Below are 27454 nucleotides of genomic sequence, written 5' to 3' on the forward strand. Positions count from 1 at the left end.
TCATCCATCTGTCCACCTATCTATTCAATAAATTTTTACTGGATGTTCACTATGTCCCAAGCATTGTTCTAGGCCCAGGAAAAACACTGAATAATAAACAAGTAAACAATAGTAAATTATAAGAAGTGAGCAGTGTGGGTACAATAATAGAAAGTGGTAGGGGCATTTAATACTTAGCAGGGACCAGTTGGTCATTAGGAGATATGAGATCTGAAAGAGAAATGGAAAAAGTAAGTGTGAAGGCCTTATATAGGAACAAGCTTGGCACATTTATAAAAAAGAAAGCTGCATGCTGGATCTGCCTAATTGTGGGAGGGAGGAGCAGGAGGTAAATTGGACAGACAGGCAGGGGCTGGATCATACAGCACCATAAGGGCAAAGCTAAGGAGTTTTCATTTTGTTCTAATAATGATAAGCCCCTGGAGGGTTTTGAGCAGAGGAATATACACTCTGATTTATTTCTAGAAAGATCTAACTGTTGTTATGTGGAGAACAGATTGTTAGAGCAAACATGAAAACCAGGAGACCAGGTGCTTGTGGACCAGGGTGGTAGTGGCAGAGTGCTGAGAAGTGGTCTGATGTGGGATACTTTTTGAAGATAAAATCAGCAGGACTTCTGATAGGAAGACTGTGGGTGTGGAAGGATGAAATGAGTCAAGAGTAATTCTGAGTCCTATTCGCCGGGTTAGAGAAGATGCGGGGAGAATCAAGAGTTCCATTTTGGAAATGGCAAGTATGGGATTCCTATTAGAATTTCAGGGCAGATGTCTAGGAAAAGGTTAAATACCCAAGTTTGGAGCTCAAGGCAGAGACCGGGACAAAAGATACAAAGCAAAAGTCTTCAGCACCTAGATGGCATGTGAAGCGGTGGGACTGGACAAAATCAGTCAGGAACTGGGTAGAGAAACACTAAGAGCTCTGAAGATGAGCTGGGGCAAGTAAGAGAGGTAGAGTAGGAGCAGCTAGCCAGTTAGGGGAGACCCCTGGAAAGGGTGATGTTCCTCCTAACTGATCATGTGATGAAAGTCTACAGAATGGGCAGCCCCAGTGGCCCAGTGGTTTAGCACCGCCTTCGGCCCGGGGTGTGATCCTGGAGACCTGGGATAGAGTCCTGCGTCAGGCTCCCTGTGTAGAGCCTGCTTCTCCCTCTGCCTCTCTCTCTCTCTCTCTCTCTCTGTGTGTGTGTGTGTGTGTCTGTCATGAATAAATACATAAAATCTAGAAAGAAAGAAAGAAAGAAAGAAAGAAAGAAAGAAAGAAAGAAAGAAAGAAAGAAAGAAAGAAAGAGGAAGGAAGGAAGGAAGGAAGGAAGGAAGGAAGGAAGGAAGGAAGGAAGAATTCTACAGAAGAGGGAATGATGGCCGATGTCAGAACTTCTGAGAAATCACTGGGGATGCAGATGGAGGAATGAGCACTGCATTCAGTGCAGAGGTCATGTGTTGATTGGACAAAGTTTTCAGTGTATTGGAGTGGCTGAGAGCCCCACTGACATGGCCACTGGAAAATAATGAGAAATGCAGCAAGTATGCAAACAACTCTTTTTGGATAGTTTGGTTATGAAGAAAGGTAGAGAAAAGGCAGAGTGTTTGAAGGGGGGTTTGGATTGCAGCGAGCCTTCACTTGTTAAATATCCGGATCTCCTCCCCAGAATCCCCCACCTCCATTCCCCAGTCCCCTCCAGCTAGGTTGGCAGGCCTCTGTCTAATTCTGGCTGAAGGGCTGATAATAGACTATGTGTCACTTCCCAACCAAAGCACAAAGAATCAGGTAGGAGTTCTTCATGCCCCTTTTTCTCTGGCCACACATGACTACTGATATTCAAGATAGTGGAGTCTGCCTGTCAAACAATATTGGACTCACAGTCTGGGAAAGTATTAATTAATCACATGAGATTATCGATATCAAACCATTTTCGCCCTATAAGAGTAGCACTTTCTTATGGTTTAACTTAACAATATACCTTTGTTAAAACCCTGAGATTTGGGGGTCAGTTTGTTAACATAGCATAACATATAATTTGGTAGAGGTGGTCAAAGAATTCTTTAAAATATTACAGTCTGGGGGCCCCTGGGTGGCACAGTAGAGATAAGGAGTACAGGGCCCCAGCAAAGGCCTTTGGAAGAGGCCTTGGGTAAGGTACCATGCACTCTAAGGGAGGGAAGGCACATGGATATGGATGCAGCTGGATGGTGGACATGGAGAACCATTGATGAGATGGTTTTCTTTTGTTGCTGCTAGTTTTCTAGTGAAATAAAGGTCTAGTGAAATAAAGTGAGAGAGTGAGGTTTGAGAGGAAGAGAAAGGCAGGAAAATTTCTTAGAGGGTGGGAAAGAAATTAACCACTACCATGTGTAAGGCTCACTTAAGCTTCCTGGCCTTAAGCTGAAGTAAGACCAGTTAAGCGTAAGTGTCTCTGCTCTTGAACACAGTGAGATACAAAAGTAAGGTATGTGAGTGTTTGGTTCAACCAGGGTGGAGGATTTGTGAGTGAGGAAGGTAGAGGACAAGAGAGACAAAGAAATTGAGGGTAGTCCAAGGGAGGGATTACATTGATAGACTCTAACACCAGCTGGAAAATGAAGAAATAAGGAAGTTGATGGAAAGTGTACAATGGAGGGGCTAATGGCTCAGAAGTCCCTGCTGGGCAATGATTCGGGTTAGGACATGCTTTGTTCTGTCTGTACCAGCTTAATTACATACAAGTTTTAGCTGTGAATGTCAACCTCTATGAGATAATGTTATCTAATTAAATAAAAGTTCGAAAAATTTTGCTTTCCTTAACTTTATCAATCTATTTAGAACTGAAAGCTAAACGGAGAGCCATACATCTGCAACAACGGAATGCCTCATTTTTGGTCTACCACTCTACATTGAAGTGGCATGTAACTATTAAAATATATGTAAAACCATTCTTGGGGCTTTTAGTCTTCCATTAACATAATTTTTTTCATTGCTGTTTTCCAGTCATCATGTATATTGAAAATATATTTTTCTTATTGAAAAATATCCTACTCTCCCTTAATTTCATTTTCTTGCTTTCCAGGATACTTACATGAAGAATAGCTTTTCCTCCTTGCAGATGATTCATAGTTAAGGAAAGAATAGAAATATTTTTTATACTCCGACACAGACCCTAAGAGCCCAGAGAAATTCTTCCACATTGATCAAAAGCAGCAGTCTCAATGCAGCTGACAAGGACACCGAAAGCCATCCAACAACAGCTAGCCTATTTATAATTGAAGGCTTTTTATTGAACTATTTTGGGTTCCTGTTATATATTATCTCCACAAAAACCAATCAGATTAAAATGAAATATCACAACGGAACAACAAAACTTGTTTTATTTAGAAAAAAAAGGCAACCTTCCAAACAAACATCCTAATCTCTTAAAGACAATGATAAGGCAATCTGGCAGCTTTCAAAAGTCAAAGTGACTTTTAAGCACTGTTACTTACATGAGCAGAATTTTCTACAGATGTCAGTGCAAAATTAAAAAAAAAAAAAAGAGCTACCACTTTGAAAAATAAATGTGTAAAACTTTAGAGTTCATACAGGATAAAAAGCTTGTTTTAAACATTTTTAAGATTGAAAGCAAAATCAGACACTGCTTTTTGGAAGTATTTTTAACAAAAAAAAAATAAAAGTAAAAATCAAATAAAGTGCAAATTCAAACACAAAGCAAAAATCAGAAGATTAATTTGGGTAAATCAGATACTGCATGGGTAAACATTTCCTCTGATACCAAAGAACCCAGATGACTAGCTGGACATTATAGGACAACCACTTCAGGTTGTTCTACACAGAAGCAGCAGGGAAAGGTCTGATGTTTGTCTAGGGAAATAGACTAATAAGTCTACTAGAAAAGACACATTAAGAGAATTCCATGAAGTCAAATGGATCTGAGGTCAAGTCCAAAGTGATCAAATAAGAGCTGAAAGATGAGTCAGCTACCAAATATTCAAGGAGACCAATCAAGATTGAAGTCAGAAATATAGATAAGGAGGTTTGTGAACCCAAAGGTGCAGGTAATGAGGAGGTGGGAACCCAAATCAGAGTCTAGTTGGGAATGAGGAAGGTAGGAATAGGCATGAATTGGTTCAAAAAGCTTAATCATCTTGCAAAGAGGAGCTGCTTCTACCTTTTGTTCATGATGACCCATCTGAGCCAGCACATGGCTGGATTAGCTGGGTCATGACGTGGAAAGTAAATAACTCCTTGTGTGGGTTTGGAGAAAAAAACTGGAATTCGAATCTTGGTTCTGCAACTTATGTCCCTGTAATGCTGAGCAAGCTACTTAACTCTTCCAAGCCCCAGTATCTCCAACTATCCTAAGGGAATATGACCTCAAAAGAATTAAAGCAGATTCATGTGGCAATTAAGGTAGATAACATATGTCCAGGTGCCTGATACATGATACAGATACAATAAGTATCTTCTTCCATTAGGCCAATACATACTGAACATGCTTTGCAATTATTTTAACTTACATCAATTATTTTTAAGAACTTCTTTGAGCACAAGTAAGTGCAAAGCAGAGGATCTGTGTTTTCTAGCCTTACAAAAAATAGAGAAGATAGTTGATTTGTTTTATGACATTGAAAATGTGAACTTTTAACAAGAATGATTCTATAAAAAATCTTGTATTGCCTGATCAAACTGTTGGGGTGGAAATGAGACAGGACAGAGGGTAGTAAACAAAGTAAGTAATTATTGCAAACATAGTTAACCTCACATCAAAATCCTTTGTCCATCAAAGGTGCCCATTTCTCCTAACAGAAAAAAGAAAGCATTAAGATATGAAGTTTATTATATTGTACACTTGAAACTAATACAACATGATATGTTAATTGCACCTGAATAAAAGATAAAAATAAATTTTAAAAATCTAATCAGAAAAAAACCTAAAAAAAAAATTTTAATTGAAGCTTGAAAAAACAACCTTGTGGGTGAAGGACAGATTCGTGTTCAGAGAGGTCACTGGTCTAAAGGCTGCTATCTAGTCACTAACAGGAGCCTGGCTAAAACCCACATCTCTCCCTGCATGTGTATCTAACATTCACTCATCAAAGGAGCAGCATCAGCATTATTTCTTCAGGGAAGTCTTTCTGAGACCAAAGACTAACTTGTCAGCTCTGGTATATTCTCATATCTCCCTTATTTCTCTTCTCAGTATAGTCATCAAACTTATTGTTACCATGTGTACAATAAGAGCAGTGCAGAACATGGGTTCTGGATTCAAACTGAGTTTGCATCTCATCTCTCCAAATTACTGAACCTATCTAAACCTCCGCAAAGGGAATAGCAGTCCTTACTTCAATGAGACAGGACAATGAAATAAGCCTTTACAACAACGCCAGGTGCAAGAAATATCGACCATTTTTATTTCCAGTCAGTAAGAGTAATTAATTAGGGCAAGGAGTGTTTAATACCAGATGTTTCATACACACATAGTATGGTGCTCCCCAAAATAACACTGGGTGTCTGTACCTTATTGGACACTTAAAATCGAAAATCCAGAAAATTCATATACTTTGAAGGTAGTTGTGATTCTGTTTCTTAAATATAGGCAGTCCTTGCTGCACAGAGTTCCAATTTGCATAGCTTTTTATGGTTTAATTAGATAAGCCCAGTGCCCCAACAAAACAGTTAAAATTTCAGTTAGTATAGTATATCTTCTGTGGTGAAGAAAAATTATTTTCCTTATTTTTAAAAGTATATTGTCTTCTTATTAAGTTATAATAATTTTTATATGTGTTTGATAGCAATATTTTATTTAAAAAATCCGTTAGAAGATACATATTTTGCAGATATTTTTCCTCCCAGTCTGTGGCCTTTTTGTTTTCTTAAGAGTATCCCTCAGGGTTCCTGGCTGGCTCAGTGGGTAGAGCATGTGACTCTTAATTTCAGGGTCGTGAGTTTGAGTCCCCTGCTGAGTATAGAGATTACTTAAAAATGAAATCTTTTTCACACTACATCTGAAAGGAGGTATGTACTTTGTGTTGGCTAGTTGGATTTAAATACAAAAAAGTATTTTAAGAAATAAAATCTTTAAAAAAGTATCTCTTGAAGAGCAAGAATTTTAAGTCCAACTTACCAATTTTTTTCTTCCATAGTTTATACTTTTTGAGTCCAAAGAGAATTTTGCCTAAATTGACATCACTAAGATTTTCTCTTAGTGTTTTATACTTTCCTCATTATGTGTAGGTCCACAATCCATTTCACACTACTTTTGTGTAAACATTGAAGTAAAAGTCAAGGCACTTTTTCCCCCGACATGGATATCCGATTGTTCCAGAACTATTTGCAGAAAGTTTCTTCATTCTCCTTTCTTCATTATCTGAGCACCGTTTTTTGCCAAAATTCAACTGGTTATAAATTTATAGGTCTATTTCAGGATTCTTTATATTGATCCACTGATTATGACAGATTTATCCTTGTGCCAATACCACCTTCTCTTAGTTGGTGTAGGTATATTATAGTCATGAAATTGAGCAGTGTGCATCCTCCAACTTTATTCTTTTTCAAAATTGATTTGGCAGTGCTTTGCATCGTCAAACCAAATTCAGAGTCAACCCGTCAATTTCAACACAGAACACTGCTGAGATTTTTTAATTTGGACTACACTTAACGTAAGGATCAATTTGGGAGTAGTGACATTCTAACAATTTTGCATCTTCTCTCTCATGGGTTTGATATTTATCTCCCCTTATTTAGGTCTTCTTCAATTTATATCACCAATGTTTTTAATTGTCAGTGTATAGATCTTGCACATATTTTGTTAAAACTTGAAGTATTTTGTCTTTGTGTTGCCATTTTTAAATGGTATCGATTTTTGAAATTTCAAATCATTATTACAGGATACACTACTAGTACACAGAAATACAACTGATCTTGCATATTGACCTGGTACCTTGGGATCTACTCAATTTACCTATTAGTTCTAGGAGGGTTTTTCATTTGTTTTTTGCAGATTCTTTTTGATTACTTCAGGTAGATGACATGTTATCTGAGAATAAAGACAGTTTTACTTCTTTCTTCCTGATTTATATGCTTTTTTTTTTCATTTTTAATTGCCCAGGAGCATTAGTATAAAGAAGAATTATAAGTGAGAATGGACATCCTTTTCTTCCCAATCTTAAGGAAAAATCATACAATCTGTCACCATTAAGTACACTTTTAGCTATAGATTTTTCTTTTTCTAATATTTGCTTTTGATCCTATTTTTCTGAGTTATCCAAAGATGGATGTTAAACCTTGTCAAATGCTTTTTCTGCATCTACTGAGATAATATCATGGTTTTCTTTTTTTAGTTTTTTAATATGGTAAATTATATTGATTTTTTCTTTTTCTTTTTTTTTTTCTTTTTTTTTTTGAGAGGGAGAGAGTGAGCATGAGTGGCAGGAGAGGCAGAGGGAAAGGGAAAGAGAATCTTAAGCAGGCTCCACACTGAGCCTGGAGTCCATGGGGCCCGATCTCACGACCTGGAGATCATGACCTGAGCTGAAATCAAGAGTCACACACTTAGCTGACTGAGCCATCCAGGTGCCCCTACATTGATTTTTGAATGTTGAACCAACTTTGCATTCCTTGGATAAGTCCCACTTGGCCATGATGTGTTATTCTTTTTATATATATTTTGATGAGGAACTTTTTCCGTCTATAATTTTCTTCCCATAAATTGTTCAGTTTGGACATCAAGGTCCTGATAAGTTTATATGCTGAGAAGTGACTCTCTTCTTCTATTTTTTGAAAGAGTTCATGTATTGAATGGTATTATTTCTTCCTAAAATGTTTGATAGAATTCACTAGTGTAGTCATCTGGTCTAAAGTGTACTTGTTTATTCATTTGTTATTTCTGGGCTAATTCCATAAAAAGGTTCTACAAGCAGTTGTTTATGATTCTTCTTTCCAGGGAAACTGGCATAGAGATTGCCAAATACATATTTATGAAAGCAAAAAATAAAATGTTACCTGGCTTATTTTTTTAATTCACTTAAAAATATTTTGCGTGTGATCAGAAAATATAGGTGGTAACTTATATATGTATATATAATATATAATATATAATTAATTTGGATATCAGATCATATTAAAGACTATTTTATAAATACTAACATTATAAAAAGGATTGGTATACGTTAATTATGTACAGTTAAGTGTAAATATTCAGCACATTGACAAATGTTCTTCATTTAATTAGGTGATTAGTGAGACAACCTAAGTTATGAGAACAAATCAAAATATTATCTAATTACAAATATTCAAAACAGTGGCTGAAATACTTGATGGGAAGATGTGTGAAGCTAAAAAGAACAAAAGTTATTTAACTGAAAAAGATTACAAAATGTTTTCCCAAGTAACTTTCTCCTTTCCTTCTTGAAAGATCTGATCAAAGCCAACATCAGACTCCTTTCATGCTCCTGCAAATCTCTGCTCATGTGATTTTTAAAAATCTAAGATTTCCCCAAGAATTGTCTATCAAAAGTTGTGCTATTTCTAGTTTCTGAGTGGTAAGGACTGGGTCTCTAGCATTGGCCAATTTTGACTTGGTTTTATTCCCAAGGTCTTACAGAGTATTTAAAAAAACAAACAAACACTGATCTTCACATCTGGATTTTTGATTAAAATGCTGTCTAATTCCTTAGCCATATAAGGCACATTTTAAAAAGATGGCACAGGGCAGTTAAAAATCATGCCAAAACACTCTAACTGGAAACTTTTATAGTATTTTATTTTCAGTTTATAACCTAATAAATGCAGATAACATGGAACTTCTAAAGATCCTGCCAAATATAGTCCACTGACCCTGGGTGAGCTCTTTATCTAATTTGAGCTGATACTATGTTGGGGCTATTTTATTCTCAGTTAAATTGTACAGGAAATAGACTAACCTGTAATTTTTTTTAAAATCTATGTTAAAATACATTGTGACTCTTTAGGTCTTAGTCAACAATGTTATCTTTTCTTTGTATCCTTGTATTTAATACATTTCTAGTGCACAGTTAACTTGAATATGAAGTTCAACTGAATTATACTAATGATATGGCAATTTGCAAAATAATCCAGAGATTCAGATCCTAATGTGATATACAATGAAATAATTACACATTTAGTTTTCCTTCACTAAACGTTGTTCTAAATGTACACATGCATTTACTTTGCATAAATCAGATAGTCATTTAAATCCTGTTTAAGCTTTTTTGTTAAAATTAGCCAACACTTCATTGCAGATCAAAAGTCACATATTTGAAGGCAATGTCAAAAATCTTAAACAGTTTCAGCTCTTTAGAAATAGAAAATGAACGAGAGAGAAGCTAAGTAGCATGTGCATACTCACTCTTCTTCTTCCTTGCTACTTTTCTAACATCCTTTCTCGGTGTTCAGTTCCAAGGGATAAAATTATCATCAGAAGTAAAACTTAAAAATCTCTCAGGAAGTACAACAAATAAGGCAAATGCTTAGCAAATCTCAATTTTGTTAACTGTCTCCCCAAAGTTAATACTGTGGGACTATTTTATAACAAGACTATTCTGGGACATCCCTATTTAATCTTTATATGGTTTGAGACTGAATGATTCCTACTCCAGAGAAAATACTGTTGCAATAAGGTTTTGGTTATTTAGCACAGTAGCAGTGGACTAGCAGGGATTCAATTTTTGTTCATGTAAATACTATCTGGTTGGTAATTTGCTTGATCCCAAAATAACTTCATGAACCTTCTAAGGACTTCTGGAGATCAGATTGACTTCTTATAACGTTATATCTCATGGTAACAGTTTCTCCATTTTTAGAAAAGTTGAAATCAATATAATACCTACTACTCACCCCCTCCATTTTAAGAAAATACTGAATAAAAATGTCATGTTCCGTGAGATTGTTGTTGAGGATGTTAACCACATCATATACTGATTTCTTTGTGAGAGCCTCTAGGAAATTTTTCTCCAAAGATTTCAATTCCGGGATCCCTGGGTGGCGCAGCGGTTTAGCGCCTGCCTTTGGCCCAGGGCATGATCCTGGAGACCCGGGATCGAATCCCACGTCGGGCTCCCGGTGCATGGAGCCTGTTTCTCTCTCTGCCTGTGTCTCTGCCTCTCTCCCTCTCTCTGTGTGGCTATCATAAATAAATAAACTTAAAAAAAAAAAAGTTCTCTCCTTTCTTTAAAAAAAAAAAAAAAAAAGATTTCAATTCCAGGAATTTGAACTAATTATTTTTTAGAAGATTTTTTTATTTAATATTTGACAGAAAGAGAAAGACAGAGTACAAGCAGGCAGAGCAGAAGGCAGAGGAAGAGGGAGAAGCAGTCTCCCCGATGAGCAGGGAGCCCGACATGGGATCAACTTGAGCAGAAGGCAGACGCTTCACTGACTGAGCCACCCAGGTGCCCCAGAACTTGAACTAATTAATTTTTAAAGTCTGGTTGCACCGAATCTTGTTCTAATTATGATGCTCTCTTTTCCATTTGTTCTTGGAAAATGCAGAGTCAAATTGAGGTCATTCTCTAGGTATATAAACCCTTGTACCATGCATTGTTTTTTCACAAGCCTTACCTCTGCTTTCATCTTATTTTTTTCTTTTATTTTCCTCTAAAGTTGATTCCTTACTCTAAAAAAACTTACATTTAAAAAGTCACCTTGAGGGATCCCTGGGTGGCGCAGCGGTTTAGCGCCTGCCTTTGGCCCAGGGCGTGATCCTGGAGACCCGGGATCGAATCCCACGTCGGGCTCCCAGTGCATGGAGCCTGCTTCTCCCTCTGCCTATGTCTCTGCCTCTCTCTCTCACTGTGTGCCTATCATAAATAAATAAAATAAAATAATTTAAAAAAAAATAAAAAATAAAAAGTCACCTTGACTTCCAGTATTTTCTCTCCTAAAGATATGAAAAACTAAAAATTAAAAAAAAAAACCCACCCTCTGCTTAAGTTAAAGCCAGAAAATGCCACAACTTCAAAGGAACTGAGTAAAAAAAGATAATAATAGTGTTGCAGGCAAGATTACCAATAGATGACAAAATTAGTGGATGCAAGTCTGAGGAGAAGCAGAATATTTTCATAGTCTCAAAGTATCTCAAGATATTTTTACATATTACAAAGGAGAAAAGATGACTTTACAGCAGAGAAACCTGACAGATACCACCTTCACCAAGTGATCAATGTCAATGTCACCAGTAATAAGACATTTCGGTATCATGCACCCCTTGATATAATGCATTTGAGAAAGGCACACCATTTCCGTAGCATTCTTGCCAAAAACGCATTACGTTAGCGTAATCACAAAAAAGCATCAGACAAACCCAAAGTGAGGAACAGTCTACAAGATAACTAATACTCTTCAAAAATGTCAAGGTCAAGAAAGAAAAGGGAAGATTGAGGAACTGTCATAGACTGGAGAGGACTAAAAGTTGAGCAAGTAAATGTGGTGGGAGATCCCAGAACAACAAAAAAGGAGCATTAGTGAAAAAACTGGTGTAATTCAAATAAGGCCTACAGTTATTTACCAAAATAAATGCAGGTTGCCAATGTTAAAAAGTTATTTTATTAATGTGAATCTCCTCATTTTATTGGTTGCAATGTAGATAAATAACATGTTGACATGGGGGAAGCCGGGTGAAGAGTGCATGGGAATTCTCTGCACTATTTTTGCAACTTTTCAGTAAGTGTAAATAAAAAGTTTTAATATGGAAAAGTTTCAAAAAGTCACCGTCCATCTTTTTTATAAGTAAGCTTTTCCTAATTACTGTTTGACATTCTCTCAATTCATTCTAAACTCATGGCTTCCCATTTTATCCCCTTGGACTGCCTCAGAAAATTCTTCATATCTAGTGCCAATCCAAATATTGTACTTCAAGGGCCACCTCCTCCATAAAACATCCTCTGAATACGACAGACCTTCTCAGATTTCCCAGCATTGTACCCTAATCTAGAATTTATTATACAGAGTTATATAGTTTTAAAAGCTCTTTCGTGCTTGTATTTCTCATTATCACTATAACAATAAAAGCTTCCAGAAAGCAGGGGCACAGTTACATTCCGTTTTGGGACTTAGCACTGAGCTAAGTATATAGTAAATGCTTGTTAATATATGTTGACTCATTTACCCACAAGTTAATAAGGAAACTAGAGATTTGGAAGTTCATATCACCCATTTACTCCCTCTTTGTGCTATTTGACACCAAATATAGGACAAAAAGGACCATCCGTTATAAACTATGTATGGCAATTCTAATAATTTCTTGGTCTCAGGAAGTCTCTAAAATGGATGATACTTCTTTCAATCTAACAAAATAGTCTGGGTTGAATAAACGCCATCATCCATGTTAGAATTGCAATAATTAATAGAATTATAGGCCTGAATTATAACTCTTTAAAAGCTCATTTAAAGACTCGTTAAAATCCCTCATTCAATAATAACACGAAATGTATAGTAACATAAGCAACTGTCACAAATATGATTCAAAGATATTGATGTTTTATGAGATATTTTCCATGACCCAGGGTTGCTTCCTTAGAGTATCCCTAGGATGTCTACTGATCTGTTAAATTCATGCAGTGGGAACAAATGTCCATTTTCTTTGCCAAGTAAATACCATAGATGAATATTAAAAATACTTCTGTTAGCCAAAACTCACATCTGCACACACTTAAAAATGTAGCTTTTCTTTTTTCAATAACAATGTGTAATACATTCTGGAAAATACAAAAAATATTATATAATACTCTACACCTGGCTGGTTAACTAGCATTTTAGTCATAAGTGCAATGATACATACAGCCTATATTATTATTGGAGTCAATTTGTGTATTTTTAATTCTGGACCCATGTATATGTATGTTACCCATTAGTAACTTTTTTGGGCATATATCTCAGGTATATCTATAAAGAGAAGGCTCTCTCATTCTTCCTATCTGTTAACATATCTATATATGTATGAGATACACACAGACACACACACACACACGTATGAGATATATATCCCAAAAAGTTACTTGTGAGTTGGTTGTAAATCAAAACATAAAGTTCAAAATACACTCTAATGATGTAATGAACCAGTTAAAAATGTTTTTAAGGGTAAAAAAGAAAAAAAATATTTTTAAGGGGAATGCAATTTCAAACATGGAAGTTAAAGAGATTCCACATCCTACATGCATTTTCTCATTGGTGTGATCTCATTTGATTCTTAAGATAGGTTTGTTTCGAGAAGCCATTTTCCAAAATTCACCAGTCAAGTAAAATAATTGTGCTAGTTAGAGTACTGAGAAATAAAACATCTTGATGGCTTCATTAAAAAAAATTCTCACAAGTAAAACTATTAAATAATAGGTACTTACCTGAGTATATAGAAATCCCAAAGAATCGATAAAAAGAGAGGCTAGAACTAGTAGTTTAGAAAGGTCACAGGATACAAGATTAATATAGAAAAGTCTATTTGTATTTCTAACATTAGCAACAAATAATTGGGTATTCAAGTTAAAAACATTAAATGATTAGATGTAAGTCTAACAAAATAAATGCCACATCTATATGCTAAGAACTATAAAGACTGATGAAAGAAATGAAAGAAAACCTAAATAAACAGCAAAGATGTTCTATGGTCGGGCAGCCTGGGTGGCTCAGCGGTTTAGCACCACCTTCAGCCCAGGGCATGATCCTGGAGACCTGGGATCAAGTCCCGCATTGGGCTCCCTGCGTGGAGCCTGCTTCTCCCTCTGCCTGTGTCTCTGCCTCTCTCTGTCTCTGTGTCTCTCATGAATGAATAAATAAAATCTTTAAAAAAAAATGTTCTATGGTCATGGATTGGAAGACTCATTATAATTAAGATTCCATTTCTTTCCAAACTGAGAAATAGATACTACACAGTTTTTTAAAAATCCCAGCAGGATTTTGTATAGACATTACTATGCTGATTCTAAGAAAAGCAAAGGAACTACTGCAGGCAAAACAATTTTGAAAAAGAACAAAGTCGGACAACTCATACCACCTGTCTCCTAGACTGACTAGAAGACTACAATCATTAAGACACTGTGTGGGGCACCTGTGAGGTGAGGGGCTCAGTCAGTTCAGCATCTGATTCTTGGTTTCAGCTCAGGTTATGATTTCAGAGTCCTGAGATCCAGTCCTGCATCGGGCTCCATGCTCAGCATGGATTCTGCTTGAGAGTCTTTCCCCCTCCCTCTCCCTCCCCCTCTGCTACTTCTCTGCCCTGCTCGCGAGCCCTCTCTCTAAAACAAACAAACAAACAAACAAATAAAATATTTTTAAAAAACCCACTGTGGCATTATTAGATGAGAACAGTTACGTATAGTATATAAATTGTACAAAATTAGAAAGTCCAGTAGCACACTACATATTTATGGTCAACTGATTTTCAAAAAGCGGCAAATGCCATTTAACAGAGATAGTTTTTTAAATAAATAATGCTGAAACAACTGAATCTCAATCTGTACCTTGTACCATTCATAAAATCTGACTCAAAATGGACGACAGATCTAAATATAAAACTTAAAACTTCTAGAAGAAAACAGGAGAACATCTTTGTGACTTTAGGCTAAGCACAGATTTCTTAGCTATGACACCAAAAGCATGATCTATAAAAGAACAAACTGATAAATTGGACTTCATAAAAAATTAGGAATCCCTACTCTCTGAAAGACATTGCTAAAAGATGAGAAGTTAAGCCACTGACTGTGAAAAGTGTTTGCAAATCATATCTTTTATAAAGGATTTGTATCCAGATTATAAAAAGAACTATCAAAATTCAATAAAAAGAAAAAAACAAAAAAAACAAAACTGGGGCAGCCTGAGTGGCTCAGCGGTTTAGCGCCACCTTCAGCCCAGGACCTGGAGACCCAGGATCGAGTCCCATGTCCGGCTTCCTGCATGGAGCCTGCTTCTTCCTCTGCCTGTCTCTCTTTCTCTCTCTCTCTCTCTCTGTCTCTCATGAATAAATAAAATCTTTAAAAAAGAAAAAACTGGATACAAAATTGGATAAACATTCAGATAGTTTACCAAGAAAGATACTCAAATGATACATACATGAAAAGATGTTCAACATTATTAGTTATTATAGGGAAATACACATGCAATGAGATACACCTGTTAGGAAGGCTAAAATGATGTCACAAATTCAACAGTTATCAGGTGCTGGTGAGGATACAGAGCAACTAGAACTTATATGTATTTTTGATAGAAATGCAAAATGATGTAGCCAATTTGGAAAACAGTTTGGAGTTTCTAAAGCTTAAAGATAGAGTACATACAATCCCACTCTTTGTTATTTACCCAAGTGGAATGAAAAATTTATGTTCACACAAAACCCTTATCTGAATGTTTAACCACCCAAATATTTCTCCATGGAGAATGGACAAACTTTGGTACATCCATCCAATGGAACATTATTGATAATAAAAAAGAAAGGACTATTGCTACACATAAGAACATGAATGAATCTCAAATGCATTACACTAAAGGGAAAGAAACCAGATTGAAAAGGCTACATACTGAATGATTCATTTATATGATATTCCAGAAAAGGCAAATCTAATAGTCACGGAAAATAGTGGTTTCCAGGAATCAGAGTAAGAGGAAGTGGGATTGACACAAAGGGCCTAGAGGAGTATTTGAGGTGATGGAATAGTTGTTTATCTTGATTGTGGTGATGGCTTGTCAATGTTGCATAACTGATCATCGTTTGTATGAAAATTATATCTTGATTAAAAATGTTTTAAAAAGAAGATTTCTGATAAAAGAAAGAGCCTGATTCCTTCTGGAGTTGGTGTAAGAAGGAATAAGGCAAGGGCAGGTAACATTTTTGAATGAGGATGATGAGTTCCCCAGGTCTTCCAGGCAGAGAGAAAAAACACATGTAAAACCATGAAAGGAGAATGCTTACAGCCTATCTGGGGGAAAAGGGAGTCTTCTGGGGTGAGCACAGCACAGATTGTGTCTGTGGTGGGGGTGACAGTTAAGAAAGGTAGAAGATGATACCGCTTCATACTCATTATGATGGCAATCATAAAGAGAAAACAAACAAACCAAAATCAAGTGTTGGCAATGATGTGGAGAAATTGGAACCCTTGTGTACTGCTGGTGGGAATGTAAATGGTGCACCAGATATGATAAATAGCATGGAGAATTCCTCAAAAAAGTAAAAATAGAATTACCATATAGTTCAGCAATTCCATACTAGATATTATACCCAAAATAACTGAAGGCAGAAGCTCAGATTGATATTTGCACACCCATATTCAAAGGAGAATTAGTCACAATAGCCAAAAAGTAGAAGCAACCCAACTGTCCATGGGGGAGATGAATAGATAAAATGTGGTGTATACAAACAATGGAATATATTCAGCCTTTTTTAAAAAAAGGAAACTCTGACACAGGCTACAACATGGATAAACGTTGAAGACATGATGCTAAGTGAAATATGGCAGTCACGAAAAGATAAATACTGTTTGATTCCAGTCACATGAGGTACCTAGAGCCATCAAATACATAGAAACAATGTAGAACCCTGGTTGCCAGGGGCCAGGGTTGGGGAGAGAAATAAGGAGTTAGTGTTTCATGGGGACAGTTCAGGTTTTACAAGATGAAAGAATTCTGGAGATGGTGGTGATGGTTTCACAACAATTTAAATGTACTTAATGGCACTGAACTGTACATTGAAAAATTATATTAATTAAAATAAATGAGAAGAAAAAAAGGGGAAAGGTAGGAGAGGAGAAATGCAATTATGCACATCCCTGGCCAGGAAGCTCAGGAGCTGTGGCAACTTCACTTTGCTGTGGGTAATGACACTTTGCAGGCTTGTAAACAAGAGAGGGAAATGCCATTAGCTCACACTTTACCTTTCCACAAGGTCCTGCCCGGTCCCTACCCTTCCACCCAGACTTCTTGGGAGTTTTTCAAGGCATGCTGGCCAACAGATCCAGACAATGGCTCTGATTTCAGTTCACTGTAATCACAGGGTCCTTTGTCCCATTATCCTTGCCCCCATTAGAGGGTATCTCTCTGAAGGGAGAGGCCGTTTTTATACTGCCAGTGCCTAAACCAGCCCAGCCACAAGATTTTTTTTTCCCTTTTTAAAAAGTAAGCTGTGCTGCCCAACATGGAACTCAACTGAGCTCACAACCCTGAGATCAGCAGTTGCATCCTCTACCCACTGAGCCAGCTCAGCGCCCCTGAGATCTGTGTTTTTTAGAAAGATCCCTGTCTCAGGCAGAGAGTGTCTCAATCTTACCTTCTTCTCTTTGAGGCCAGATGGTCCTGTGTCCCTCAGGGGCCTCAGACTACCAGCCTGCTCTGCCTCGGGGCCACTATGAGCTTCTCCTTTCCTCCCTATCAGACCCTGAGCTGGGCTTTTCTGGGAGGCGAGTGATCTGAAATCAGGGAAGCCCACATTTCCTTCGGCATTCATTAAGGTTGCAGAAGCAAAAATGAGAGCCCTATGAGCAGGCTGACGTCAGGCAGGCAAAATTTCTGCTTTTTTCTGAAGCTAATGAGGGCACAGCTTCCCTGCCCTGATAGGAAGATGACCTGGGCCAGGGGCAGGAGCATCAGAGAACATCCCAACCTCACCGGCATGGCTGAGGAGGGGCTGGTGACATCACAATCACACTGTTTGGTTTCTGACAGCAGCTAATGTAATACTAGGCCTGAAGGGTTAGGACATTATTTTCTTTGTGACTCTGGTCTCTCAGGGCAGAATGGGGAAGCAGGTTGAAGATGTCCTAGGGCTCGGGGCAGGGCAACAATATAACCAGGGGGTGATTTGTATGTCCCTGTTAGGACTACGACATGGTTAGAACAGAGAACATTTAGAAAAACTGAACAATACAATTTAAAAATCACTTATAATCCCATTCCACAGAGAAATGAACTAGCATATTTGCATTTTTCCGGTGTGTAAATGTATCTATGACTTCCTTTTTTCTTGGTCTCACATCCCAAATCAAATTTGTCAAGAAGCTGTGTTGGCTCCATCTTTAAAATATATTCAGAATCTGACCACCTCCACTGGCGCCACTCTGCTCCAGGCCCCCATAATCTCTCCCTTGGAGTACCACAGCGCCCTTCTAATGGGTTTCCCACCTTTGTCCTCACACTGCCAGAATGATCTTTTCAAGTCTAAGTTGGATCATATCACTCCTTGGCACAATGCCCTGATGTTCTTCCATTACTCTGAGTTAAAGTCCTTACAACTGCCTCAAAAGCCCTATGTGCTCAGGACCCTTGGGATTCCTCAAAATTCATTTCCTACTCTCTCTCCCTATCTACTTTCTTCTCCCCATGCTGGCTTTCCTGCTGGTCCTTAACCATGCCAGCCATGCTCTTGTTTGGTCTTTGCACTGGCTGTTCACTCCATTAGAAATGTTTTCCTCCAGATAATCCACATGGCTGATTCAACTCCTTTGCTGACCTCAACGAGGCCAACTCTGATCACACCATTTAAATGGCCCCAACTCTGGTACTCCAGTCTCCTTTACTCTTTTCTATCATTTCTCTTTCAGTAGCACTTAGACACTTTTTAAAAATTCTATGTACATTAATTATGTGGCATGTTAACTGCTTGTTACTTGTCTCTCTTGCTAGAATGTGAACTCTGAGGAGACAGGAATATCTGCCTACACCAAGTGTCTAGGACTGCTATACACGAAATTGGCACCAAATGCTGAAAGTGTTAAGAGTGTGCCATTGTCTGCTAACTGTCCCTCAGCATCCATTCTTCTTCTATTTCTTTGTTTATTGACTTCTTTATTAATTTTAATTCCAGTGTCATTAACATAGTGTTGTATTAATTTTAGGTGTACAGTAGACTTATTCAACACTTCCATACTGCCCAGTGTTCATCATGACAAGTGCATTCCTTAATCTCCATGTTTTACCCATCCCCCTATTCCTGTCCCCTCTGGTAACCATCAATTTGTTCTCTATAGTTGAGTCTGTTTCTTGGTTTCTCTCTCTTATTCTAACTTTGCTTGTTTTGTTTCTTAAAGTCCACATTTTAGTGAAATAATATGGTATTTGTGTTTCTCTCACTGACTTTTTTTTTCTATAGCTCCATCCATATTGTTGCAAATGGCAAGATTTCATTTTTTTTTTAAAGATTTTATTTACTTATGCATGAGACACAGAGAGAGAGAGGCAGAGACACAGGCAGAGGGAGAAGCAGGCTCCATGCAGGGAGCCTGATGAGGGATCTGATTCCGGGACTCCAGGATCATGCCCTGAGCTGAAGGCAGATGCCCAACCACTGAGCCATCCAGGCATGCCTGATTTCCATTCTTTTTATGGCTGAATAATATTCCATTGTATATATACCACATCTTCTTTCTTCATTCATCTATTGATGGATACTTGGACTGCTTCCATATCTTGGCAATTGTAATAATGCTGCTATAAACACAGGAGTGCATGTATTCCCTTGAATTCATGTTTTTGTATTTTGGGATGAAATACCAGATAGTATGACTACTGGATCATAGGGTAGTCCTATTTTTAACTTTCTGAGTACCCACCATACTGTCTTCCACAGTGGCTGCACCAGTTTGCATTCCCACCAATAGTGCACCAGGGTTCCCCTTTATCCACATCCTCACCAACACCTGTTTCTTGTGTATTTTATTTTAGCAGGTGGGATTTTGACAGGTGGGAGATGCCTGTGCTCTTTTCTAGGATTTTTATGCTTTCAGGTCAATCTATTTTTTAAAAAGATTTTATTTATTCATTTTAGAGAGAGAGAGAGAGAGAGAGAGAGAGAGAGAGCACGTGTGAGCTGGGGGAGGGGCAGAGGGAATCTTAAGTGGAATCTCCAGTAGACTCCACGCTGAACAAAGAGCCCAATGCAGGACTCAATATCATGACCCTGAGATCATGACCTAAGCTGAAATCATGAGTCAATGCTTAACTGACTGAATCACCCAGGTGCTCCTCAGGTCAATTCATTTTGAGTTTATTTTTGTGTATGGTGTAAGAAAGCGATCCAATTTCTTCTTTTGCATATAGCTGACCAGTTTTCCCAACACTGGGAAGAGACTGTCTTTTTCCCATTTGATATTCTTTCCTCCTTTGTTGAAGATTAATTAACCATATGATTGTGAGTTTATTTCTGGGTTTTTTATTCTGTTCTTTTGATCCATGTGTCCATTTCTGTGTTAGTACTATACTGTTTTGATTAGTATAGATTTGTAATATAACTTGAAGTCTGGAACTGTGATACCTCCAGCTTTGCTCTTCTTTTTCAAAACTGCTTTGGCTATTCAGGTCTTTTGTGGTTTCATATAAACTTCAGGGTTTTTTGTTCTAGTTCTGCGGAAAATGCTGTTATTTGGTAAGGATTGCATTAAATCTGTAGATTGCTTTGGGAAGTATAGACATTTTAATGATATTTGGTCTTCCAATCTATGAACATGGAATGTCTTTCCATTTCTTTGTGTCATCTTCAATTTTTTTCATCAGTGTTCTATAGTTTTCTGAGCAGAGGTATTTCACTTTTTTGGTTAGGCTTATTCCTAGGTATCTTATTTTTGGTCCAGTTGTAAATGGGATTAAATTCTTAATTTCTCTTCCTGCTGCTTCATTATTAATATATAGAAATGTAACAGATTTCTGAGATTAAACTGTTCTCAGAGGGATACCTTTTTTGGGTTTTGGTATTTATGTTATGCTAACCAAGAATAGACTACCACATCAAAAGAGATGAATATTTTAGAAGTCCACAATATAGATAACTAAAGGCTTTCAGGCAGGTTGTACCAATTTATGTTCTAACTAATAATATTTTGGAGTATCTATTCATTACACCTTTGGTATTTGGTATTATTAATTAAAAGTGATGCCAGTATCATTTAAAATAATTTGTTTATTCAATACATGAAAAATAGTATCTTATCTTAATTAGTATTTCCCTTGATTGCTTGTGAGGATAAAGAGGTATATTTAAACCAACTGTAGTTTTTCTGGTCATATACTTTATTTTTACTGGGTCCCATAATGTATTCAATTTAGTAAATTAATTGACCATTTTCAATTATTATTATTTTTTAAAATTTACTTATTTGAGAGAGAGAAAGAGAAAGAGAAAGAGAGAGAGAGAGAGAGTACACGGGAGCAGGGAGCAAAGGCAGAGGAAGAGGGAGAAGCAAACTCCCCGCTGAATAGGGAGCCTGACTCTGGCCCTTCCTGGGATCATGACCTGTGCCAAAGGCAGCTGCTTAACTGACTGAGCCACCCAGGTGCTCCATTCGATTATTAATTTAATCCTCACAATATTGAATTAGGAAACCCCATACCACAGGGAATAATTGCCTCCCTTCCATTATGAACAATGATTAGACTGACACTTGACTCTCAGCCCAGAGCTCTTCCAATGTGCCATGCCCTCTGACCCCTCTGTGACATCAGACACTCTGTGCCTAACACCGAACGCCCATCAATCAGCTCACCCTCTGCCCTCCCTTCCTAGAAAATCTCTAAACAAAACAGGCAGGAATATGGACAGTGAGGCTCTGCTTCTTTATTCCAATCTAAGTCTGCTAACAAATGGAAAATACTTTCATTCTAAGTTCATCAAATGCTACTGAAATGTTGGCATGGTATAGAAAAAAATATCAGATGAAGGCTAGTCCGGATATTAAAATAATTAGAGTCTAGTTACATATAATCTAAGTTCAGTATTACTTTCAAAAAGGCACTCATTTAAAATATATGTAGTCAGCATTATGATGTTCAATAATTATATTATAGGATATATAAAAGAGAAAGGATACCTCCTTTACATAAAAAGCACATAGGGTGATCACAGAGCTTAACATGCAAGTTAGGACATGTTTAAGAGTGGAAGAGGTGGGGAATGTTAAATCACTCAGGATCCTGGAACAACAGGTGCAAACTGGGACCTTCCCAGGCAAGTTGGGACGTATAGGCCCCCCACTTCTGGTAAACCATTGAGACAGTGCCATAAAATATTCTTTCTGTTCTTATTTGTAATCACTTCATCATTGTTGAAGATACTAATGGAATACATATTTATTTTATTTTATTTTCTTCCATGTTATGAAAAAATGATTCACTGCCAATAAGACTCCTATAGGTTTGGCTATGAAGCCGAAAAGGATTGAAAGCTTTGTACAATTATCACTGCTAATCTGAAACACACACATGAATGCACACACACAACACATACCAAAGAAACTCACAAAAACCAAAATGAACACACATACAAGTGTGTGTACCTTTGGGCACAAATACCTGCTTATTTTACTCTCAATTCTCTCAGTTGGGATATCAATCTCTGAAGAAGCCAAATAAATTGTTCGTTTTCAACAGCTTCTCAAGTCAAAATACCATCTTTTGCTACCCTGACCTAAGATAACTTCCCTTTATTCTAGGTAGAAATTTTCTCCCTTAAGAAAACCCTAAAGGATAAAACCAACAACTTCTGGTGAATGGCAGGACTTACATTTATAATGATGCCATTAGAATATTAGAAAGTTAGGTCAGAGAAAGGCAAGGGAGGGCTGACCTTATAAATTGTAAATATTTACTTTAAAAATAAATTTACACTTCTAGATTTTATTATGAAATAGCCTTAACATAGACTATACTGCTTTAAATTTTCTGTAAGTAAAACATAGCTATCTAAGCCTAGGAAACTCAACTTTGAAGTTAAGCTATTGATCTGCTCTCCCAGATTGCCAGGAAATAAAAGTGCTTTTTAATATGCAGCAAAGAGGCAGAGGGAGAATCAGCAAAAGATTCTCTGGGAAACAGCGAGAGCCGCATTCAGTAGGGAGTGCCCATTGCTCTCTGTATTGAGCTCCGCAGCCCTGCATTCAGGTCGGGATGGTAAAAGCTTGACAATGTAAATATCCAATAGGGGCTCTTTTTGTTTAATAAACAGACACCCCAGACATTATTCCAGCATTTATTTAGTAGAATCATTGTGAAACAGGTGCCTCACATCAGAACCACAAAAAGTAGGAGAGAGCTGGGAATAGATGCAAAACTGTGTCTCTAAGAAACACACAATTCCTCCTGTTACATAGGAGATACATAAACTGATTTAACTAAAATATTTGGTTTGAGGGGGATTCCTGGGTGGCTCAGCAGTTTAGCTCCTGCCTCAGCCCAGGGCATGGTCCTGGAGTCCCGGGATCAAGTCGCACATCGGGCTCCCTGCATGGAGCCTGCTTTTCCCTCTGCCTGTGTCTCTGCCTCTCTCTATGTGTCTCTCATAAATAAACAAATAAAATCTTTAAAATAAATAAAATAAAATAAAATATTTGGTTTTGACTGCTTTGTAGATATTGTCAAAATGACAAAAAAAGTCTTAGCTTTGGTATGAAACAAGGCCATAGCCGCTTTCACCACTCCAAGAAGGTTTACAGTGGAGGTACTCTGAAGACACTTTAAAATTCTAAACCTTGATATAAATGAACACCAGTTCATCACATTCAAATTATGTACACACTCATGGTTTTCCAAATTGTCATTTGTGCATGTTTTTCTTTTGTGAATCAATTTACTGTTATTTTGAGATGTATCACTGTGGTCCATTCTATCAAGCTGCAGTCACAGGCAAATGCCAACTAGAAATTCATCAACATTTGTGAAATTATATAAAAATGAGATGGATGTTGTTTGTCAATCAATTTTTGTAAGTCTGAACTGTTTGAGGATAATATTTAATTTAAAATTTTAAGGATATAAAACTTCATATTTTTAGCAAAGGAAAAAGTCAGGGAAAAGATCAAAGCAAAGGGAACAGAATTGAGATTAGAAATCCATTTTAAGCCAAAATGACAATGTCTTCATAAGTTAATATTAATCCTTTAATTATAAATTTCAAAGGTTTAAGTAGTTTCTATGACCTTAGCTTTGAATAATTATGCCATATGGAGCTTTTCTTAAATTTGAAAAAGATGCTGAATTGTTGCTCAAAGCCTTTTAATGACTTCAGGTTGGCACAATTCCAGTATAATCCTTCAGACACTATTAAAATTACAGACCAGGAACCCAAGCTGGTAAATGCTATGTCAGTTTCACAAGTGCTTTCTACTCAGTAGAGTACGGTGTGGAAAATGTTTGATGTGCTCCTATATTTTTAAATATTTAATTTTTAATATGTTTTCAAATTTTGTGAAGCTTACAATAACTACTTATAGTAGAGAATTCACAAAGGAAATGATGGATGAATTTACACTAAACACAAATAAGATCTTTTGTGTATCATAAAGTTAAATGATAATAAAAGGCAAGCACCAAAAATATCTGCCACAAAGGTAAGAATTTTTTCATCCTGTAAGGCGATAAGAAAAACATTAGAACACTAACAGAAGAGGGATCCCTGGGTGGCGCAGCGGTTTGGCGCCTGCATCGGGCTCCCAGTGCATGGAGCCTGCTTCTCCCTCTGCCTGTGTCTCTGCCTCTCTCTCTCTCTCTCTCTCTGTGACTATCATAAATAAATAAAAAATTTAAAAAAATATTAAAACGTAAATTAAGAACAACAAATTATTTTTAACAAAAAAATACCAAAAATTAAAGAAAAGTATTAGTGGTAAGGATTGGCTAGATAAAATGGATATTCTGTTGTGGAAAATATAAAATAGTACAACTTTTCGGAAAAGCGATCTGACCCTCTAATTCTATTGGGATCTTAACCTAAGACAAAAACAATGGAAATGTTGACAAAAATATACATATGAAGATGTTCATCTCTGCATCAATGTAGGCAATTTTTTAAAAGCTAAATGTTTAAAAATAAGAGAATACTCCAATACACTATGCTGCATCCATAAAATGGAATATCATGAAACAACGAACACTATATTTTCAAAGAATCTCCAATGACATTGGAATATTCTTTGTATGACTTTTCAAAAAAGCAAAACACTGCACTGTTTATTTAGTGTGATCTCAGTCCGCTAAACTCACATAGCAATTTTACACATACATTAAATTATCACTATTGGTTATCTCTAGTTGGTGGTAGTAACAGGAAATTTTACACTTCTCTGTTTCCCATATTTTCTAAAATAGCTTCTTATTTCAAGAAAGGTTATTTAAAAAATAACTGAGTAGATTTCTGAAACAATGGTAAATTATAAATACCAAAGTTTTAATCAAACTTCTGAAAATGACCCACTACCATCACCTAGTAACAGTCTAATTTTTCAAAGGCTCATGTTTTTTGTGGACTCTGTTTCAGTTTGGTTTAAAAAGATTTTTAAAAGGTGAGAAAAGAAGCTTTCACTTTACAAATGTCAATCACTGACTCTTTTGGAATCTCTATTTCATGTCTTGTGACCTGCTGGAGGATTTCATGCTTCTTTTAAAGCCACCGAAGATGTCGGCAAGGCCTGAGCTGCTGCTGACAGAGACACAGGTAGGGACTCAGGGATTCCTTCATATCCTCAACATTGTAAGTCCAGTGGCAAAACCCAGACCCACAGGGAATGTTCTGTCCAGATTATTTATTATTCTGGTGTTATTTTCCTCTCTGAACCTCAATTTTATGAGAGAAAATTAATTTCTAAACCCCTCAATTCTGACAGGATTCTGAGCTTCTGGCAAACATTTTAGTTTGCAGATTTAAACATGATAAAACATTAAACCTTTTATAAAATACAGTAGAAGAATTCAAGTAGCACTCACAATCGCACAACAGGCAGCAACAGGATTCTTTACCAGTTTACTAGTGTTAATTCAGGTTCTCATATTAAGAACTCTACTGATGCGTGTACAAAAAAATAAAACTATGTCTGAAAAATATTTTATGCAATACATTTAGTTTACTAAGTAACATGGAAGAAATTACCACACTAAAAAAAAAAAAAAAAAAAGATATGAATATAAAGATGTATCCTGTCTCATCTAAAGTATTTATATGGGTTGAAATCAAATGTGGATGAATCAAAACCAATGTCTTATTTATTCATATTACCATTCCCATAGCTAGGCTGAATTTCTCAGTTCATCATCATTCTCTCATTTTCTCAACATTTATCAGTGTCTGCTTTGGAGGAGACGCCAACGCATGATCCTGGGGCTTTAGAAACCAGCATTTCACAAGGACTGCTTTCAGGGAACTCAGCCAGGTCTTCCTGCACTTAGAAATGCTGAACTCCTTTCATTAGTTAAGTAAAAACATTTGTCAATCAGAAATACAAATTGCTTTTCACATTAAGAGCTCAGCACTTGTATTTTATCATTGGACCTTGGGATTGGTTAATTCCACCAACTCAACAAAAACTAAACTCATGGCACTGAACACTAGCCTAGGTAATGCTCTCATCCCTTTCTCCAGACTCTCCATCTGCCAACACATTCCTATGTCCTGATGAACCCTGCTGGCCCCTTTAACCATGGGGGCTAAAGTGCTACCATGCTAAAACACCATTTCTATCTTCTTGTGCTACTTGGGTTCTCAGTTCAATTCAGGAGCATTCCATTCTTCCAGACTCATGCTGCCATCCTCCCTTCTGTATCTGCAGAACTCCAATTCTATCTGGGCAAATTCCCTTACACCTGCTTCCTTCTAGCCACATTCCAGCCCAGCCCAAAGCCTGGCTATTTCACTTCTCCTGGAATTCCTTACTCATAAGAATGCTATTCTTTACTAAAAGCATAGATGATATCAGATAGAAGGTCCTTGCAAGTCTCATCACAGACCCCCTTGTATCTTTACCAGTTCTCTCCTTCCTTCCTCCCTCCTTGGAAGTCATGGCTCCTATAATTCACTCACTCAGTATATGCTAGGAGGGTACCTATCAGGTGCCAAGTTTTCTAAACACTAGCAGTACAGAAGTGAACAAGGCAGACAAGGTCCTGCTAAAAGAGCTTATATTCTAATGTGGGGGATGGGGATGAATAGAAAATAAACAATCAGAAAAATGAAAAGATGAGTCCAGATAATGAGATGAGCTATGAAGACAATGGGACCACTGAAGGTGGTAGAGCTGGACACAACTTTAGAGAGAGAGGTCAGGGAAGGATATGGAGCAGTACAGAGTGAGGAGAAGGAAGATGGCCACAGAAAATCTGGGGGAAGAACATCCCGACAGAGGGGTGGCAGGTGTCAAGGCCTGGAGGAAGGAGAGCACTAGGCCTACTCCAGGAACAGGCCAAGGTCTCCTGAGGCTGGATGCCTGTGGCCAAGGAGTGAGGGTGGGCCTGTGCTGGTCTTCCATCCACACCTTCCTGCCTCAGGTGATGGCCCTCCGGTGTCTATGGCTCTCTGCATCACTAAGCAATAGCTCTCCATTAGTCTCTTCTTGTGTACTGCAACACAATTTCAGCCTAAAAATATACTCCCTTAAGAACTACACCTTCCTTTTAATACCAGACATATTCACGAATCTCCACTGCCACACTTATCTACTGAGACTCTGTTTCTGTCCACAGTATTCCTTTCAGGGCTCTATCCAAGATCATCAATGACTTCTCACTTTCAAATCCC

General features: G+C 37.3%; 1 protein-coding gene across 11 annotated transcripts in view; it reads right to left on the bottom strand.

Annotated features, from left to right (window-relative positions):
* CEP112 (centrosomal protein 112) overlaps positions 1-27454 on the bottom strand; it is a 392220-nt gene that overhangs the window by 122409 nt on the left and 242357 nt on the right. For 6 of the 11 annotated variants that reach the window (XR_013354742.1, XM_077853716.1, XM_077853710.1 and 3 more), the window contains one exon: positions 10632-10787. The exons of 3 other annotated variants lie outside the window; for them this stretch is intronic. Coding sequence is in view for 6 of the 8 variants with exons in the window: in XM_077853716.1 (XP_077709842.1) it covers positions 10632-10787 (156 nt within the window). In the remaining 2 variants the exon portion in view is untranslated. Of the gene's footprint in view, positions 1-10617; positions 10788-27454 lie in introns of all 11 variants that reach the window. 2 more of the 11 variants (XR_013354744.1, XM_077853717.1) reach the window with 1 other exon arrangement.

The sequence above is a fragment of the Canis aureus genome, chromosome 16, assembly GCF_053574225.1.
Source record: "Canis aureus isolate CA01 chromosome 16, VMU_Caureus_v.1.0, whole genome shotgun sequence".
In the NCBI taxonomy this organism is placed as follows: Eukaryota; Metazoa; Chordata; class Mammalia; order Carnivora; family Canidae; genus Canis; species Canis aureus.